The 20,651-nt window shown below is 44.7% G+C and overlaps 1 protein-coding gene across 9 annotated transcripts in view; it reads right to left on the bottom strand.

Moving 5' to 3' along the window:
• The window catches only part of Traf3 (TNF receptor associated factor 3), a 102,344-nt gene that overhangs the window by 9,750 nt on the left and 71,943 nt on the right, over positions 1-20,651 (bottom strand). For 8 of the 9 annotated variants that reach the window (XM_060388205.1, XM_060388206.1, XM_060388208.1 and 5 more), the window contains 8 exons: positions 20,106-20,364; positions 18,789-18,840; positions 15,231-15,335; positions 14,268-14,435; positions 9,104-9,184; positions 6,460-6,534; positions 4,878-4,970; positions 1,897-2,037 (listed from right to left, as the gene is read on the bottom strand). In XM_060388205.1, the coding sequence (XP_060244188.1) occupies positions 1,897-2,037; positions 4,878-4,970; positions 6,460-6,534; positions 9,104-9,184; positions 14,268-14,435; positions 15,231-15,335; positions 18,789-18,840; positions 20,106-20,347 (957 nt within the window). In that variant the 5' untranslated portion in view covers positions 20,348-20,364. The remainder of the gene's footprint in view (positions 1-1,896; positions 2,038-4,877; positions 4,971-6,459; positions 6,535-9,103; positions 9,185-14,267; positions 14,436-15,230; positions 15,336-18,788; positions 18,841-20,105; positions 20,365-20,651) is intronic. The other variant, XM_060388212.1, reaches the window with a different exon arrangement.

Here is a 20,651-nt window from a genome sequence, read left to right as displayed (position 1 = left end):
CCTTGGACTACAATTTATTTATCCAGGCTATAATTTATTTTTATTTTATTTGCATTAGTGTTTTGCCTATATGTATGTCTGTATGATGACGTTGGATCCTCTGGAGCTGGAATTACAGACAGTTGTGAGCTGCCATATGGGTGTTATGAATTGAACCCAGGTCCTCTGGAAGAGCAGTCAGTGCTCTCAACTGCTGAGCCATCTCTTCAGAGCCCCTAGGCTACCGTTTTGACACAGAAGAACTGGTTTGCTGGGCCTGGTGGTAAAGCTCTATAATCTCAGCTTTTTTGTTTGTTTTGTTTTTCTGAGACAGGATTTTTCTGTTTTGGTTTGGTTGTCCTGGAACTCACTCTGTAGGCCAGGCTGGCCTCAAATTCACAGAAACCCACCTGCTTCTGCCTCCCACATGCTGGGATTAAGGGCATGCACCACTACACCTGGCTTTGTAATCCCAGCTACTGAAGAGACCGAGGAAAGGGGATCACAGGTTCAAGGCCAGCCTGAGCTCCGAAGTGTGTTAAAGGCCAGCTTAGGCAACTTAACGAGACACTATCTCAAAATAAAAGTAATGGTTTCAATCCTAGTATGGGAGTGTGGGCGTCAAAACCCAAACAAACATATTTTCTTTTTTTAGTGTGTGTATGTGTATGCAGATGTATTTATAAGTGCACAAGTGCCAGAAGTTGACCTGGGAGTCTCCCTTGATTGCTTTCCACCTTATTCTTTTCAGAAGGGTCTCTCAACTTACCCCCGAGCTCACCGACACGGTTAATCTAGGTAGCCAGATCTGTCTGGGGATGTCGCCTTCACAGCGCTGAGATTACAGGCAGCCTGCCATGCCCACCCAGCACCTACATGGATCCTGGAGATCTGAACTAGACTTTGTGTGACAAGCACTTAACCCATGACCCATCTCCCTAGCCCCAAATATGGTCTGTTTTACTCGTAGAGATCCTCCTGCCTCTGTTTCCCAAGTGCTAGGATCAAAGGCATGTGCTACCTCACTCAGCTGTTCTTTAAAATTCTATTAAGAAACAACCCTTCAGGCCGGAGAGAGGGCTCAGCAGGTTCAAGTGGCACTAAGCTTGCTGCTAAGGTCTCCAGAACTCACATGTGGGAAGGGAACTGGCCCCTGAAGACTCTACTTCCACAAGCACACTGTGGCACATGTGAATATTGCCCGCCCAAACAAACAGATGTAAAAATACTAGAAAACAAACAACACTTCCTGAGCCAGCAAAGTGCACATAAAGATACCTCAATTCTACTTCCTTTAACGCCCTCAACACCACATGCATACAGTGCCCACAGAGGCCAGGGGAGGGCAAAAGAGTCCCCAGACATGAGTTACAGACTGCTGTGAGTCACCTATGTGGTTCTGGGAACCAAACCTCAGTCCTCTGCAAGCGCAGCAAGTGCTCTTAGTCACAGAAATAGCTCTTCATCCTGAAGCTTATATATTTGTTGTTTTGGTGGTATCTCTGAATTATCAGGGTGAAATAAAGTTGGACATGTGTGTGTAGAAACTCAGAATGGAGCACTTGGCTTGATTCACTTTAGGAAGTGAAACTTGGCACGCAGTACTAATGAGCAACGTGTCTTATCAATATGTAGTAATAAAAACAGACTTTAATCTCTCCTTTCTTTTCTGCAGTGGTGGCGATGAAACCTGGGGTCATGCACAAACTAGATAAATGCACGACCACTGAGCTACACCCCATCCAAAACCGCTAAGTTAAAAACAAGGTCTTTAAGCTTTACTTTGTTCCAAGTGGGTTGAAGACAGGGTCAGCTTCCTGGGCTGAGCCATGCTGACCCAAGTTGTCCCTGAATGTTGGAGTAAGCCAGAGAGGAGGAACTCAGAGAGTCACTCCGTGTAGCTGGCAGGCTACTCACCTGCAGATGAAGGATTTTGGATTCATTGTTTCGAAGCATTTCCTTTTGTCTCTCGATTTCAATTTCAAAGCTACATATCTGATTATGCAAACTTTGTATACTCTTGTTTTTTTCAACACTTTCATTCTGCAGCAAGGAAACCTGTGAAAGAAAGTCTTTAATTAATTTAACAAAAAGTAATTTGGTGTAATGATAGTAATTAAACATTCATAAAAAGGAGAACTGTGGAGTTAGCAGGGGGCCCTGTAAGAGAGCCCAATTGTTGTCTCTCCTCACCCAAGGGAGGGAGGTGTGGGGCAGGGTCAATTGAGTATCAGAAGAAGGGGCTTGCTTATAAAGTACTCACTGAAAAAAAACCTTTTAGAGGTGTAGCTTCCAAATTTTGGCCAGCACACATAGTAAGAAACATTTTAGTATTTTATCCAGCTTGCGTAAGCACTCTGTATATACCTGAAAATGGGCCTCATAGAATCTTACCTGCTCTAAAAACACAATGTATTTGATATTTTGATTTATTTTTTTTTCATCTGCTATAGATACTGTCTGTTTTCACAACTGGAACCTAAGAGCTGAAGCCAGAAGCAAAGGGAAAGGCAGTGGCACTGGGGAGACACTGCCACAAACACACAAAGATTCGGTTAAAGAACTGTTTCTAAGATATTCTGTGCAAAATGGTGGCCACTGTTAACTGTGTACTGAGCACCAAACTGCTGAGAACAGACCTGAAACATTCACACCATAAAAAAAGAAAAAAGTGAAGTAATGTATGGGCCCATCAACTAGTTTGTTTTAATCATTTCCTAATATATGCACACCCAAACATCACACTGTCAATTTTTGAAAAGCCAATCACAGCCCAATGAATGTGCTCTCAAACCCTGCAAGTGGCTCCGCCCAGGCGTGCTACCTCCCCAAGCACAAGGAGGAGTGGCTGACTGAGGTTACACAGGAGCCTTACCTCACCCTTGGGCCAGCACACCATCTCCTCAGAAAGAGACTGAGCTCACGCCCGAAGAGACCCTGACACAAAAACTCAGTAAAGTTACTCAGGTATGGTGGTGCACACCTTTAATTCTAGCACTTGGGAGGCAAAGGTAGGTGAATCTCTGAGTTCAAGGCCAGCCTGGTCTACAGAGTGAATTCCAGACCAGCCTGGCTACACAGAGAAACCCTGTCTTGAAAAAGCAAAATCAAACCAAACCACCAACAAATAAACAACTGAACGAATAAACAAAAGCACCCAATCAACCAAAATAGAAGGCAAATGGAACAGACTAAAGCTGTGTGTCTCACAGTCAAACATGCCTTCGCTTTCCAAGATTACAGAAGCGACTCCAGCTTTGTTCCACCATGTGAGGCCGTAAGCTCAGACAGCATCCACCCGTACTACCACAAAAGGGTGACCAGCTTTACAGAGCTCTCTGACATTCCTGTTCCATCATTCCCATTTGGCAAAGCCAGACTGAGTTCCAAGGCTCTTAACCTCAGGAGGTGGAGATACTATTTTTAACAAGGATCTCATTGATACTTTTAAAATCTTTCCTGCAGCAATCAAGTATCGGTTGAGCAGAAACAACTAGCTGTAATGTGCACACATCATACCAACTGGTCTTAATTTTTTTCCTTTAGAGTTCCCTTATTTGAACTATGAATCACACTTATATTAGAGAGCAAAACCCTGGAGTTCTTGCACACTGCTGCCTTCATTTGGCTCTCAAATGACCACCACCGAGGTAGCAGGGAGCTGTGTTTCAGAAACAGAGCATACTCACTCCCCTGTCAGTGCAAACAGGGACCTAACTCCACAGCTGGGGTACTGAATAGCCAGCATACACCTCAGAGCCACTAAACTCCTGTGTTGCTGTTATATATAGTACAGGCAATAAAACAAATGAACAAAACTAGTTCTTTTTTTTTTTTTTTTTTTTGAGACAGGGTTTCAAGAAGCCTAGGCTGGCCTTGAACTTGCTATGTATTTAAAGATGACCTTGAACTTCTGACCTTCTATACCTCCTGAGGGCTGGGATGACAAGTACGGGCCACAACACCTGGATTAAAACTAAATAATTAAGTAAAAGGAAGACCCTTCTCTTTACAGCCATGATTGAATTGGAAGTTGCTCTGTAGACCAGCCTAGCCTCAAACTCACAGATCCTCCTGCCTCAGCCTCCCAAAGTGCTGGGCTCAAAAGCTACCACTGCTGGGCTCCTATCAATTGTGCCCCCCACCCGTATCAATTCTCAATAGTCTTCTGCTAACTTTTTAATCAATGTATACAAGTTAGCCACAGTGAATGTGAGCACGTAACCATTTCTCCTATCAGTTCTTGGAGGGGTTCACCTTTCCCTCATGGAACAGGCGCTGTAAGAGAGGCGCACTATGGCTCGAAGAACCTTGTTCCAGGCTCACAGCCTCTCAGGGGAAAAAGAGGCCGTTGGTAGCAGCCAGTGCAGCCACCGAGAGACCCAACAGCTGCAGAGAAGGCAGCTGTCTTCCTACCTGGGTCGCACAAAGGACTAGCTGTAGATCATGTGACCAGACACATGGGGACAGGCAAACCTGCTCTGGGAGGAGCCAACCAGTACTTGGGGTTAAGCAGTCCAGACCACCAGTCTCCACACTGACCAGTGCCAAAGCAGCCAGAGGCAGTTCACCTGTGGGGTGACTGTTTTTCACAAAATGCAGCTGAGGACTAGAGTATGGAAGCTGGGACAATCTTTGTTCTAGATCGGGGGTAAGATAACCCAAAAATTGATTAAAAAAAGAAAAGGAAAGCGGGGACTGCATGTTGCTTGGCCGCTAAACAGGAGCAAACACCTCTCCATAGAAGCTCAAGATTCCTGAACAGGACTGACTCTACTGGCAATCTCTTCACACTGGTCCTTTCATTCAAACACCATTGATAATTACAAAACAGATTTACTCTTTAACTAGTCTGAAGAATTACAAAACCTGACAAAAACCAAGAGTCCCATGCCTACCTTCTTCTCCAGGGAGTTGCTCCACTCCTTCAGCAGGTTTACGTGCTGTACCGCGGAGCTGGCCTCATGGGCCTTGATCTGCTGGTTTGTACCCTACAAGAGCAATGGTGGGTGACACTAAACCAATCGCTCCTTTCAAAGGACAGAAAAACCTAACACACAACTCTAGAAGCAGCACTACACATGAAGGGGCTTGTTGATGTGCAGGGAATCCCCTAGGGCCTCCTAGGCTACAGTGCAGGGAGCACAGCAAGAACACTGCGATGCTGCAGAGCTAACCTCAAGTTCATGCTCCTCCTTCCTCAAGTTCTTCTCGCTAGTGGCTTCTCATCAACGTTTCATACTTGCAAAACCAAGGAGTTAAATTTGAAACTCATCCTGCTCCTTTACAAGTCATTTTCATGAAGATATACAAAGAGAATGTTCTGGAACCCACAGCTGCAGCCAGTTGCTTGCTACAGCTGTCCAGTGACTATGGTACGGCATTGTATCCAAAAAGACACCGCCTCACCAGGCTGAGTGTGCTGAGAAATTTACATACAAAACATAAACAATCTACAGAGTACATAAGATGCAGACCATTCACATTATGAGCAAGCACACTGAATAGTACTTTGCATATTCAAGGAAACAGTATGAGAATATAATTTGTTTTGATACCAGAAAATTAAGAAATCAGAAAAAGCGTTTTCATGATCTCCAAAACATATACTCTGTACATAGAATCTCTGTATATGCTGATCTGAGCTTGGCTCCGCATCAGCATACATACGAACATACACAGAGGATGGATGGCACTACGCACGACAGAACAGGGAGGAGGTTCTCCTAGCCTAAAGCAGGGAGAACGGCACTCTCATCTTCAGCTTTTTATCTTCTCCAAAAAAATACAATGCAGCTCACTGTCTCTGCACTGACCCCATAAATCACACTGTCATACATGACACTAGATACACACTTTCTTTGTAACATATTTTGCCTTTTAGTAGATAAAAGTTTAGGATATATATTTGAATAAAAGCTCAGTCTTAACTTGCTAGCAATCTCAGGTAATGTTTTTAAAAAATAAACAGAAAACCAGATGCAGGTGTCTGATGCTAACACGGTTTCCCAGGAAGTAGATTTTCTACAGGCTTTGCTCAGTCAAATCCAACCCTGGCAGGGGTTCACACACATGTGTAAACAAAGCATTATGGGTATCCATGTGTGATTCTTTTCAGCTAAGAACTGACAGGCAATGTCAAAGCTCCATCTAGTTTAAATGTCACTTATACTCGGTAATGAATAGTTAAGTTAGCCACAGAAACTCTAGCAGACGTCACTGCATCCTTACTGATCGGAGCTGTCTGGGAGGCAGCAGTTCTCCTGACTTCCCCATGCTGTACCACCTGCGTCTCAAAACACCCTGTCCTAGCAAGGGAGCACCCATACCTGCTGCATGTATGGCTTTTTTCACCCATGCAGCAGGGTGATTTCATGACAAAGAGTAAAAAGAGTGAGAACTCAGATGTTAAAATATTATGAGAACTTTCTCCAATGGCAGAATGTCAGTAACTGGGAAGGACAAATGTTGGATACTGACCTGAAAAACGCAGCCATAGCGCTTAAAACTACAGGTGCTGGGGGCATTGACACACTCTGACAAGTGTGCACTCAACTGCAACGGGAAAGAGACGTGAGTTGTGACACAAACATTTGCATGAAAATGTTCAAACATATCAGGGCACAGAGAGCATCCAGGCTGTGCTGTTAAGAAGGCTGTTTATTAGCTGCAGGAGTGTACGCATCATCTGCTTGCTGGACTTCAGGCAGTAAAATACAGTTCCATCACAAGTATGCACGTATACACACCAATATACATAAATACATTTACTGTAACAGTTCTTAAACTTCAAATTTTTTAGAACGAATTATTCAAACTGTGACATGCCGTCTGAAGTGCCAGAGTTAAAAAAAGAAAAACAAAAAACAAAACAAAACAAAAAAAAAAACAACTGAAATGCACACTTAAAGACTATTAACAAAAACTGTATGAAACACAAAAAAATCAGAAAGCATTCGGGATACAACTGGGTCACACGCCTACTATATGGTACACAAAAATAAACCCACCTCAAAGCAAGCTCACACACAGAACCATCACTGCTAACACCTGAGCTGGCTGGAGGTGAGTCACCCCACTGAAGAGCCTTTCCCTGCATGTTCAGAGGCTCGCAGGCTTTCCAAAGGTCCCTGCAGCCATTCTAACAACAGAAATCTCACCCTGTTTCCTCAACTGACAGAAGAAAAAAATAGGAGTGCCTGGAAAAGTCTAAGCTATCCTGAGAGAAAACAGCTCTTGTTTAGCTCCAGGATGCTCCAGGAGACGAGGGACCTGAAAAGACATATCCTAAAGACAGACTTGTGTCTGGGCTTATGTCACTGTGGGCTAGAACGCACATCCTGTGTGTCTACTGCCTTCTTCTGACAGCTCATATTCTATGTCATCTGTGCAGGTATGGGTAGGTTCAGGTTTGTGTAGCTTAGGAATTTTCCCCAGTCTACCAGGACCAAGGCAGTTCTTCTCAATGACTGGCATGTAGGAACGCGGGGCAAACAGGGATCCATTTCCCCTCCGTTCACTGACCCTGTTAACAGCTGACCCTGTTAACAGCTCAGGAGAAAGGCAACCCGGAAAAGGGCCTTAAGGCCCTCACTACAGCAACCACAGAGAAAAGGGCCTAGCTAGACAGTCAGAGAGATCAACAGCCTAGTGTCCTTGCAGTTTCCTGAATCCAGCCAGGCTGCCACGGGCTGGACCCTGATGAAGTGCAGGCAGGTCAGCATGGACCGCACAGGGAAACTCTTTACAAAGTCTGTTTAAAACCTTGTCTGACAGTCTTTCAGGGCCACTGCTTACACTTACAGGCATGACCAGCTAACACTTCTAATGCTACAGCCAGGGCACGCTGTTCTGACATGCTATTTCTACTATAAACTCACTGTCCTACCTTTTCTCAACTTGGTTTTATTAGCAGTACACTCAGAGCCCTGAAGAATGTACAGAAGGTACAGAAGCAAGACTAATGGACAGTTCAACAGCTCCTTTCACAGGAAACCAAGAGAAATTTAGTTTAAAATTTTATTTTGAAATAAAAGTAACTTAGAGGCAAATCTTCATCTTAATTCAGAGCTCTGAGCAGACAGAATTGAAGTGAGGGTTCTAACTTCCAGGAATCATTTCAGCAGTTAGACTCTTCAATATTGACTTAAACAGAGAATCTTCTAGTGTCCCAATGTGGATAATTTATCTGTGCTTTCCCCCAGGTCCTCCCTGAGGCACATTTGGGGGCCCAGAGGCCTGACACCAACCTTACCCACTACTGCCCGGGAAGGATGTATCGGGGGGAGCAGAGCTCTCAGGGTCCTCCCCTAGCACTAGGCCTAGCACTAGACACCGACCCTCCTTCTCCATACAAGCTTGCTTCACAGTTGCCTCCTCCAACTGTCCAGGAGGATGACAGGCTGCTGCAGAAGACTCTAGTGAGCAGGCTCCAGAGATCAGAGCCTTGGGTACTGAGCAATCAAGGGGCTCCAGGTCCGGTCACATGCAAAAACGTCCAGAATCCCTAGAGTCCCTGGAGTTTTCCATATGGATCTATTCATCTGAACAGAACAAATGAAATCAATGATAAAATCTACGCATCTTACAGAAGTACCTGAGAGCAGCAATGAGCAGTCGCTGGGACTCCTCATAGGTGCCCTTAAGGATGGTGTAAAATGTGGAAGCCCTTCACTCATTCCCTTCTCATCTCGCACTGGCCCTGCCCACGAGGTGGTCAGAACGGCTCTAGAAGGTCTAAACCCACTTTTCTGAGAAAATCTTACAGAAATTCATTGTTTTGCACATTTAGAAACAGTGCTTCGGAAGAGCTCGGGCACGTTCAGGGTGAGACGGCCACAGACAAAAACACTGCTTCAAAAACACCTAGAGTGTCACCTTTACTTACATTTGTAGGTAAACTATTCATGTTTTTTCAATTAATATTTTCAATCATGAATTTACCTTTTTGTAGCTTTTGATTATTTACTTCAGACTTCGAAAAAATTCCTGTCAGTTTTGTCTTTCTTGTTACACACATTGCCATACTCAACCATGAGGACTTTAGACGCCCATGGCTTGGAAGAGTAGACAGTACACTGGACCAATGTCCCTGAGCTCCTACCCAGCCCTTGCTGTGCCTTACCTCACTCCTCAGAAGCGTCTGGACACTGCACTTATGAGGACAAGATACCACCACACAGGGACAGTCAGTGTCTTCATGTTTCTACAAAGAAAAAGGAAGTACATCAACTCTGGAACACCAGAGCCCATCCTGGCAATGCCTGTCAGCTCTCCAACAGACACACAAAGGAATCTCGGCCCACCATTACCACGTTACACTCACAGCAGACATTACAGTGTCTGAGACCCGGAGACAGCAGGCCACATCTGACTCAGAGGGAACCTGTAGAGAACACTGCTGTGACACCCTACTGCCAGCTCCCTCCCTTGCAGACCACAGGTCAAGAGCCCTGAGGACAGGTAGGGTTGGTCACACGGCCATGCTCAGATTTCCCTCTGGACAAAACACCCTCTAATAAGTGAAAACGGCAAGGTTTACTGGATACCATCCTGAATTCTTACCCAGACTATCTTTAGCATATAAGTATGGATAAAGTTTGGTCGAGGCCCTATTGAAATGGTGTGATCTTTAGGTCTGTAGAAGATAGATAGGCCCTGTTCATCTCAATGCCAGGGCACCTATAAACAAAGCAAGGGAAGAACTCTGTGGAGAACGTCACACCCAAGGGCTTAAAAAGCACAGAAAATCCACACTGAAGGCAAAGGCGGAGACAGAAGTGCCAGTACAGCAACTACTGCCAGGTAAAGACACACAGCAGTCCTTCCAAGGCCCGGGACACTTCCAGGTCTCAGTAGGTTTTCCATTTGCTTTGGCCTTCAGTGAAACCTGTCTTGAGCTGGATGCATGCACGTCACTTGTTCTAGCCTCAGTCTAAGTAGGCAAATACAGGGCCAAAGACAGTGGCTCACACAAGGGAAGTGCATGTTTAACAGAGAACACTGACCCAGGAGGGTGGCAGAAGGCCTGGGCCTTCTGAGTGTGTACCCTGCATCTGCAGAGCAGGGTCTCTGAGTGGGTGGGCATGTCCACTACCATTCCCCACTGGCTGGATAGGGAGAGCTTAATCACAGAGCTCCTTTAGTGGATAGCCTGCATATCATATGCAGTTTGCATGGATCCAGAGTTTTCAAGTACCACAAAGTCTAGGCATTCTGTTTGTTTCAGAAGAGAAACCCTAGTAACTAGCCTGGCTTCTCTGATACCTATCACATCTGTAAACCAAGTGCAATCAAACCATCCTCCCAAGAGCCAAGGCCACAAGTCTACAGAGCCGAGTAGGGACTCTGAACACGGTGAAGGAACCACAGGGCTTTGTCGGCTCCCAGAGCCATACACTCCCATCTTCATTCTCTGGGCTGGATGCCTGCCTGATGACTCATTAACATAAGCATCGTGGAGGGAGACGAGCAGGGGGCACTGGAGGAGGTAAGGTAAAGGAGGGCTGGGCAGAATGACTGGGAGCTCAATGGACAGAAAAGCCAGTGTCCTTTTTTATTTTCTTTTGGTTTTTCAAGACAGGGTTCTCTGTGTAGCCCTGGTGGTCCTGGAACTTGCTCTGTAGACCAGGCTGGCCTTGAATTCACAGAGATCCACCTGCCTCTGCCTCCCAAGAGCTGGAACTAAAGGCTTGTGCCGCCACACCCACTTGGTATCTTTGTATGCACTTTTGCACTTATATGAGAATATCTAGAAGATTTAAAAAGCATCAAAGGATGCACGTTTTAAGTCAGATTTTGATGATTTGTTAACAAATTGCCCTACAATAACCTGACCCAGTCTGGGATCCCATTATCAAGAGGAGGCATATTCCTTTATGTTATCAATTATAGAACTTTATCAATTCTATAGCACATTTTACTCTAGGACAATCTAACAGAGAGGATACAATGTGGCGGTCCTGCAGCTCAGGAATTGTGAACTGGTGTGTTTCCTCTTATTGAAGATGAATATTTCTTTGCATTGGATTGCCTGCCTAGGGCTTCTCCCCATAAAAGTGACCGGATGGTGTCCACCCACAAAACTGTTTCTGTCCATTTGGAACCTCTGAATGGGACTGTATGGGATCTGGTTCCCTGTACCTGTCATGAACTAGGACAAGGCCCTAAGTTTCACTGGCATCCTTAGAGAGGCAAGAACTTGGGAGCAGTCACCTAAGCACAGAGATACAGTAGGAGTAGAGTAGCTATTAGACAAGGGTAGATGGCAACCAAGTGAGTCTAGGGAAAGGTAAGTGCTCTCTCAGAGCTGCTGGTGGGAACACGGCCCTGCCAACACCTTGGTTTCTGATTCCTATTTTTAAATTTTATTTTATTTAATGAATGTATGACTGTTTTGCTTGTATGTATCCATATGTGCCAGGTACCTATGGAAATCAGAAGAGGGAGTTACAGATGGCCATAACCCAGCATGTGATGTTTGCTAATACTGTGTTATAACAGCCAAAGGAAAAGATGCACCACTGAAAACACAAACAAAAACCTGGGCCAAACATGCACATGGCACATGCTTTTAATCCTGGTGCTTGGGAAATGAAGGCAGATCTCTGTGAGTTTGAGGTCAGCCTGATCTACATAGCAAGTTCCAGGTCAGCTGGGGGTTACATAATGAGACCCTGTCACAAACAAAACAAAAACTTGATACATCTGTAGCAGCTTGCAGGAAGACTGGCTACCCAGAAAACATTTTAGCTTTGAATCTCTGCCTCTGCCTTTCCAGGACTGGACTGTGGGTATACACTACCATGACTAGCATGAATGCAGATTTGAGCACACGCATGTACACATGATCAACACTTTCCACCTATCTCATCCTTACTTCAATCAAGTGACTACTAAAACAATTCTGAATTCTTTGTTTCTGCCTTTCACTTAAAAGTTTCGTAATACACTTATGTGTGCCTAACAAAAGACTTTCATTTGGGTTGTATTCAGATTTTATTGAAATACAATTTGTTCCAGGAATTGTATGTAGTTTGATCCTGCACTAGACACTGGCAGTAATGTGCTGCTGGCTATGTAGTGTGTGTTACGGGTCCTAGTCTGTATTACTGTATGGTGCATTTCACAGCTGAGAGATTGCGTATATTAAGAGCTGAAAAATCAAAAGATTTGAGCATGCAGTCCTGGCACTAACTAGAAGAAGAGGTCTAGAAGCAAGTCACAGAACCTTCCTAGTTAGACAAAGAAAGGAGTGTGTACCTGAGCTGCCAGTGTCATAGTGGGGTGAATATGCAATAATGTGAAACACGAATGCTAGGTAAAACCACTGCTGGGGCTAGAGACATATAGCTTATAGGTAGTGTGCTTGCCTAGCCCAGTGTGCTTTGGTTTCAGATCTCAGTATGGGTGTAAAGAACTAAAAACCAAAGGAGAAAGTAATACAGGCAGGCAGTGGTGGCACACACCCATAATCCCAGGATTTAGGAGGTGATGGCAGGAAGACCGGGAGTTCATGGTCATCCTCAGATGTGTAGTGAATTGAAGACGAGCCTAGGCGATTTAAAAAAGAACCTATTTCAAAACAAAAATGACAACAAAAGGCCATCGCATTGTCACATCCTGGTGACTTTAGCTACTCAGGAGGCCAAGACAGGAGGATACCAAAGTTAAGGCCAGCCTTAAATGGGTGATTTCAAGGACAGTGAGACCATGTCTTAAAATTAAAAAAAAATTACGAAGTGGTCTCTGAGAACGGTCCTGAGTTCAATCCTGAGTAACACAAACAAAATGAAAGCAACAACAAAAACATCCTGGCATCACTGTTAAAGCAGCCTGCAGCTAGTTTCCATCACAAAGGCCTCCAGAGATTTACAAGGAACAGTCATTTCTGTGGAAAAGTCAGTCTAACTTCTCCCATCTGTGGCTGCCAATTATAAGCTCCAGTGAAATAAGAACTTCACTGACCTTCCCCAGCCCTGTCACACGAACTGACTCTTCCTTATTGGTGTTTTATACATATGATGGTCTACGTACTTTCCATACTACGGGAATTTAACTGTGTACCTGGTTCTCCTTTCTCAGACTGCAGACTGAGGATAGAAACATCAAGTTATCTATCCCCGTGGCTGTCAACCTGTGGTTAACCATGCACCTTCCTGACTCTTACAGCCTCACCTGGTGTTCAGAGGCAGCCACACATGTGGTGTTTAACTGACATGTTCAGTTCCTTCTCAAATGAAAATTAATTACTTGATTCTACTCTGGAAAGAACTGATTTCTGTATGAAGCTGTGAAGCAAAGTGTAATAACGTGTGAAGCCTAAAAGGCTGCTCATTACATGAGTGTCTCACTCACTGTAAGTTGTTACTGAAGACACTGCTCAATTATGACTCATTCTAATGCTATATCCGAAAGCAGAAGACACAGTCCTTAAAAGTTCTTAGTAATTGGAAATGTCTATGCTTTATTCTAAAAGAAAAAGATTTTCAGATAAAGTGAGGCCCAGAAGTAGGCCTAGCTGGTGATGGGAGTGAGTGCTGAGACAGTAGGGCACAGGGGAGAAGACTCTCCTACATGGTGACTGTGACGTGTCCCAGGATAGACTCCAGAAACTCAGCAATGGCCCTTGAGCCCTGGCTACACAACACTAGGCCCTCTCTGATGACCTCAGCATCACTACCAAGAACAGTCCCTACCTACTTAGCCTCTCAACAATGCCTGGCCAGCCCCCCCTCCCCGCCCCGGCTCTCCTGACACTTCCTAAATCCCTTCTTAGCAAAGTGAAAGCAGTCTATGTCCTGGAATGGCACAGCACACAGTAGGTACACAACTAGTGTTTACTCAATGAATAACTGTGTTTAAAATTGGTCCTCTACCCTCAACATTTCTTTCATTTCTTACACAGAAATGATGATTCCACTGCACACACAGAACAGACTGTGCCAAAACAACGAGGCAGGAAAACATTTTACTCCTCATCTCTCTCCTCTGACAGTGCAGGGTGGATAAGCCTGCTTTAAGTGATGGCTGTGATAAGCCCTCCATCACAATCTGAGGCTATTCTTCAGGCAAGTTACAAATTCTACCTTTTTTGAATCATCATTCTTCATTTTTTTTGACATCTTAAATGAGTCAATCAAGGCAATGAAAAATGTTAATCAATTAAATCAAAATAGGCAAAACAAATACAGCTTTACTGTGAAATAAAGTTAGATGAAGACTGCTATTTAACCTCTCTTCAGAGGTTGAGCACCTGAGCCGAGCAGAGGAAGGGAGAGGCAGCGCACCTGCAGTGTGACCATGGGCACTTGGCTCTTGCAGTGATTGCACGTGGCCTCTCGGTATTTACAGGCCTTTTCCACATGATCTCGCAAGTCTTTTCTCAGAACTTTTTCTTTGCAGTCAGCACGCAGACAGGGAAGTTCCTCAAACTGGCATTCATTTTTTAGGTGCACCTGTAGAAGAAACCGAAGTTTTTAACTGGCAAAAAGTCTACGTGTGAAATGGTAGACTAACTGCCTTACAATATAGTCCTGCAGAACACTGTGACGGGCTGCTCCTGGAACAGCTCTGTGCAGAAGAGGCAAGCACAGGAAGAGACAGGATCACCGTGTTCACTTCATGTCTTTAACACACACGGTTATTAGAACCGGGGTGGGACATCTCTGGTTAGAACTAATTTTGCAAGGTGTGGCAATGCAGACCTGTAATCCTAGCAGAATGGGATGAGGCAGAGGGATCCTAAGTTCACGGCTAGCCTCAACTATACAGCAAGACCCAGTGCTAAAAGCTACATCCATACACACACACACACACACACACACACACACACACACCCCACACACTTGGGAATAGAGACTAAAACCTGTCAACCTTCCCATCCACAAAAACACCATCACACATACACACACACACCAACTCTTTATTCTAATTCAATTATCCACTCTGAATAAAATAAAAAAAATTAAAAACAATAACAACCTTTAGTTATGTGAAATGCCATGGCAGAAATAAAGTTCTAAAGTGCCTCTGAAATTAAAACCTAGCTCCACTTTCTTGACTTGCAGTAGGTGCAGAATGACCCTTCACTGACATCATGAAAAGTGATGATGTGTGTCTGATGGATTGGACACTCTCTTGCATGGTTTTACTGTAAAGAATAAGCACAGCATGATGGTGCCCAGGCAGACACATGATGGTGCGAGGCCGATACCCTACCAGGTATGCTCCTGGTGCCACTTGGCACTTACCAGCAGGTGCCCCAGGGTCAGCTGCTCTGCACAGCCTCTGCCTTCATTCCGACAGCAGATCTGAAGGGCCAGAATCTCTCTCTTGCAGCAATTATCCTTAAACACCTGAATTGAAGAGTAGTTAGAGGATTAGCACTTCCTAATCTCCACATGTTGCTATTTTGGACAAGGCAAAACCACTCTAAAAATCCTAAGAGCAACTCTTAAGTGGGCCTCAAAAAGCATTAAGGACCATCTTAATTTCCATAAGTAGAATGAAGGAGCCGGCCCACTAAGAGACACCATTTAACTCATATAACCTTAACCACTATCTTTTATTAGGTAAACCAAAAGACATTTGGGGTGAAGACATTTTAGAGCATTATAGTCCTTGAGTACTGACATGGTCTCTGGACAAGGCGGGCTCAATTTCCCAGCTATCAAGGAGCAGGCGGCCCTGGGCCACACCTCTTGCTAAAGGACTTAGCAACATGTTGGCAACTCAATACCCTGTACAAAAAGCATGTTAGAGAATCAGACCAACAGTTGTGGAGATGATGTTTTGGGACAATCTGTACAACAACTGTGGTTCCTTCTTGGTGTATGCTGCTTATAACTCAGTTTTTAACAAACAAACAAACAAACAAAAACACTTTTTTCTTTTACTTTCTTTCCCCCTCAGGGCTGGGGATAGAGTCCCAGAGCTTTGAGCATGCTAGGGAAATACTCCACCACCAAACCACATACTCGACCAAAAAAAGCCTTAAATAAGTGTCACAAGGATGAGGTGGTACTGAACTATTCTCCTAAAAATGGACACCTGTTCTGCCTTTAGTTTTATTTTCGCTTAGAAAACAAGCAATCTGCCTCTAACAACAGTCTACAGCATCTTAGTCCTGGTCATTTCTGAGACACTCTCACCCATCAACACTCAATGTCAGGAAGAGAGGGCACTTAATATGCCCTTTCCAAACATCCAGGCAGAAAAAGAACCAATAGCTGGTAAGACTGAAAAACAGAGTTGCTCCCAGTCAGTAAAGTGCTTGGTGTGCAAGCATGAAGATCTGAGTTTGAATGCTGACACCTACATAAAAATCAAGTGTGGTGTGCACCTGTAATCCCAGCACTAGGGAGGCTGAAACAGGATCTGGAGCTTATTGGCCAGCTAGTCTATACTCTAGCCAATCAGCACGCTCCAAGCAGGGTCAGTGACAGAGCTTGTTTTAAAAACTAAGATGGAAGCTGCCATGGTGCCTACACCTTTAATGCCAACACTTGGGAGGCAGAGGCAGAAGCAGAAGAATGAATCTCTGTGAGTTTGATAACAACCTGATCTAACAGTGAGCTCCAAGACAGCCAGGGCTACACAGAGAAACCCTGTATCAATAAAAAAGAAAGAAAGAAAAAAAAAGGGAAAGGAAAGGAAGGAAAGAAGGAAGAGAGAAAAAGAAAGAGAAAGAAAGAAAGAAAGAAAGAAAGAAAGAAAGAAAGAAAGAAAGAAAAAGAAAGGAAGGAAGAAAGGAAGGAAGAAAGAAAGGAAAAGAAATATTGATCACAATTGTGAATGAAACAGATACTTTAAAAAGTCATCTTAACTTGTGGCTTTAACTTCTTTCAGTCACTTGTCAATTCATGTGAACAAGGAAGGTACTGCCATGTTAAGAAAAGGAGTGGGGTAAGTGACCTGCTGCTTATAACAAATGACTGGAGTCTTCAGCAACAGATATATGCTAGTGTGCTAAGAAAAAGCATGGATGGTTGGCTAACTTCCTAACTATCCTCAACAAGATCCACCAGATGCCCTTTTCCCTCCATCCCAGAAGCCAGGGACCCCTGTGGCCAGGAGCCTCCACTGGGCTTCCCTGACCAGCAAGTCCAGCACTGGCACATGCTTTTGACAGGAAGCCCCAGAGGAAGTCTTACTGTGGAAGTTAATAGCCTACATTAAAAAAATGTTAAATTCATTAATCAAAATATTGGAATCCCACACATTTTTACTGATATTTAAGTTCTTAAGGGTGAGTTGTCTCAAGCCACAAGTATGCCTGGAAGGGCTTAGCAGCATGTGGGTGGCCATGTGCCAGAGAGTCTACACTGGGCTCAGGAGGAAGATGGGGAGAGCCTCAGTGGTATCCATTCTCTAAGTGTGCCAACACTGACACTCACACAGGCAGACAGGAGACTGACCTCATTCCTTGTCTAAGCACTTCAATGCACTGGTGAAAGGGAGCAAGAGCAAATTTAAAGAGGCCCCCCCCACTGCCATGTCTGAGGTAAAAGCTAGTGTCAAAGTTGAGAATAAGCTATAGGAGACAGAAAGCTACGATGACAACAGTGATTTGACTACAGACAGTCACTGCCGTAACAGGCACCTCAGTACAACTCGCCACTCCTTGTACACCTTCCCGTGGAGTTAAAAGGTCGTGCTGATACTATTATAGGCAAAGCAACTGGCTCAGAGGACAGCGTGCCTTGCAGGAGTTATAGCTGAAGAGTGTCTGACTTTTCCTCTTCCTCTAGTCTGCCCAGAGGCTCAACAGCACATGCAAGGCCTTGAACCTACTGCACCATTGTCAAAATTAGAGGCTGAGCATTGTGGCACATGTCTGCAATCCTAAGAGGCAGAGATAGGAGGACTGCCACGAGTTTCAGGCCAGTCTGGGCTACATAAAAAGAACCAATCTCAAAAAATTAAAACAAACAAACAAAAAGACAAAAACATGAGGGACTTGTCATGTATGGAGGCAGAGGCAGGTAGATCTCTGTGAATTCAAGGCCAGCAGGGGCTGCATAGTGAAACTCTGTCTCAAAAAACAAACAAAACCCAAGAAACTAGAGATCTATCTGTTGGTGGTGTGCTTGCCTAGAATACTTGAAGCCCCAGGATAGATCCTCAGTACTGCATAAACTAGATATGGGAGTACATACCTGTAATCCCAGAACTTGGAAGATAGAGACAGAAGGACCTCAGCTAGTGAGTTCAAGGCTAGTTTGAGCTAGCCAGCCTCCTACCCTAACCTCCCCATAAAAATATTAACTTTTTTTTTTTTTGGAGACAAGGTCTCTGTATTATGTACCTCTGGCTGTCCTGGAACTTACAATGTAGACCAGACTGACCTCCAATTCCCAGAGAATCCTAAATACTAGGATTAAAGGTGTGCATCACCATGCCCACTTAACTTTAAAGAGTAAAATAAAATTGAATTTTAATGCATTGTACAAAAGCTATGTAAAAATACAGTGGCTCAGAGAATAAAATGTTTTCTGTGAAAACCTGGCAACCTGAATTGATCCCTAGGGCTCACTAAAGGTTTGAAGGAGAGAATTCCACAAGGTTGTTCTCTGACCTCTACATGAACACTATAGCTTATGTGCACCTCCCCCTAATAATAAATAAGGTAAAATTTAAACTGAATTCCAGAGCATCAATACAAGCAATGTGAAATGTGTTAACCTCCTAAAAAGCCCAGCATGGTGGCCTACCCCTGCACTCAGAGGCTGGGGCAAGAAGAGCCATTAAGTGAGGGGCCTGGACGAGAGAGCAAGCCTCTGTCTAAAGGAAGGAGAGGATAAGAATACCTTGTCTTTGATGATACTTTCTTGGCACGCTGTACATTTTGGACTTGAGGAGCTGGAGGAAACAGAATAAGTATGTTAGAGCAGGAGTCAATTCCCTCCCCCAGGCCCACTAGGCACACAGAATATTCTCCTTTGTACTCAGGCCTGCTCTAGCTTGCGGCAACAGGCATGACTCCAGGATGCCATGGAAAATCTAGTTTAAATACTAATTCACAGAAGAAAAAGAAGCAAACTTTAAATAATTATAAATTTTCAAAAAGAAGCTATTACATTCACTAGCTCAGTCCCACTGGAAAGACTTAAAGAACACAAAAGTGACATCCTAGTGGTGCCACGCTGGTTCTCAGAGATGAGCCTCTGAGAGGAGCACCCACAGGTCTGAAGGCCTCCGATGCTCTGGTCTTGTGCTACAGAAAAGCTCAGTATGTATAAAAATGCTAATGGCACCTGCATACAGAAGCTGCCTCTATACTCTCCAGAACCTCCCTCCCCCCATAGGCCTGCCCAGAGCCTCAGTGGCTTCCAGTCCTGTTCTATAGGAACTGGGTGAGCCAACTGTATCATCACCAAGTTCAACTCGGGTCCTTTCACCCTCAGCAGGGAAAACCAAGTGGGCTGTATGGGTCCATGAGTGGGTACAGTGAGGGCGTGGGGTGCACAGGAAACTGGCTCCTGGGCTTGGCCTAGGTCTCAGGCACCCAGTTGGGAAGAGGAACTGGTGTCCTTCTCAAGCTAGTGTCTGAGGGTACTGATGGTGCAGTATGTCCTGTACTGATCGGAGTGCCAAGCACAATGCCCAGCAAATATCCAAAGCTGCAGGATGAAGTTTTTCCCCGGCCAATTCAACTTCTGTCCTCTAACTCCAACTCGCCCTTGTGATTTTACCATAGCAACCCACCAGGCTCATGAGCTTCCTAGGGTCTTCCCTTAGGGAAGCATGCAGGCTTACACCTGCTCTCTTCATCTACCCTGACCCAGTGGCACCCTTCTGTTTTAAGAACTTATAATCATTTGACATCACCACCGTAAAACACAAACTTCTTGAGCAGAAGTTTGACACAGATGGGGGACACAGAGGCTCTATAGACAGTGCTGACACCACTAAGGAGAGTTCAAGGAAGAGCCTGGGGAGGGAGATGTGGTGTAGGCAGGACAGGTACAGAAGCCTTGGAGGGCTCAGCCCAAGTCTGACATCTGCCCAAGTCTTCCTAAAGGCCTCCCAAGTGGACTTAGAAACAATAAAGGTCTTGAGAGAAACAGGTGAGGATGGGTGCAGCTGCCCGAGCCAGGCAGCCTGAGTACTTGTGCAGCGCCTACCCGAGCAGGGCAGCCATGCAGCTCTCACAAAACCGGTGCCCACACTCAGTCTGCTTTGGGTTGCACAGCACCAGGTGGCACTTCTCGCACTTATACTTGTCCTCCACTGCCTTCACAAACTTCTCCCGGTAGCCTCCTTGCTCCGGCACGAGCACCGCCCCTGCGCTGCGATCGGGCTGTAGCTTCAAGGGTGGGTTGGGCTGCAGTGAGCCAGAAGCATCCATCTTTTTGCTTGCCTCCATCTTAGGAAAGAGGAATTCTGCCAGGAGAAAAGCAATGATAAATGTCAGTCATCCCCGTATCCCTTGGGAAGGCCTAACAAACATGTTTGAGAAAAGCCGAAGTGTGGAAGGTTCGTACTCTCAGTATTTAAACAGTGCACCAGACTCCTTCCCAGCCTTAATCTGCCATGGAATCATGACCAAGTGACTTTCTTCTTTTTACTTTATCCAGATGGTATGGTAATAATGCTATTCAAAATACTTCCTGAAAAATATACTTAGTAAATTGTATTTCTAAAATTCTTTAAAATACACATAGTATTTT

The sequence above is a fragment of the Meriones unguiculatus genome, chromosome 7, assembly GCF_030254825.1.
Source record: "Meriones unguiculatus strain TT.TT164.6M chromosome 7, Bangor_MerUng_6.1, whole genome shotgun sequence".
In the NCBI taxonomy this organism is placed as follows: domain Eukaryota; kingdom Metazoa; phylum Chordata; class Mammalia; order Rodentia; family Muridae; genus Meriones; species Meriones unguiculatus.
The sequence above is the reverse complement of the archived record's forward strand: the minus strand, read 5'-3'. Positions and strand labels throughout refer to the sequence as shown.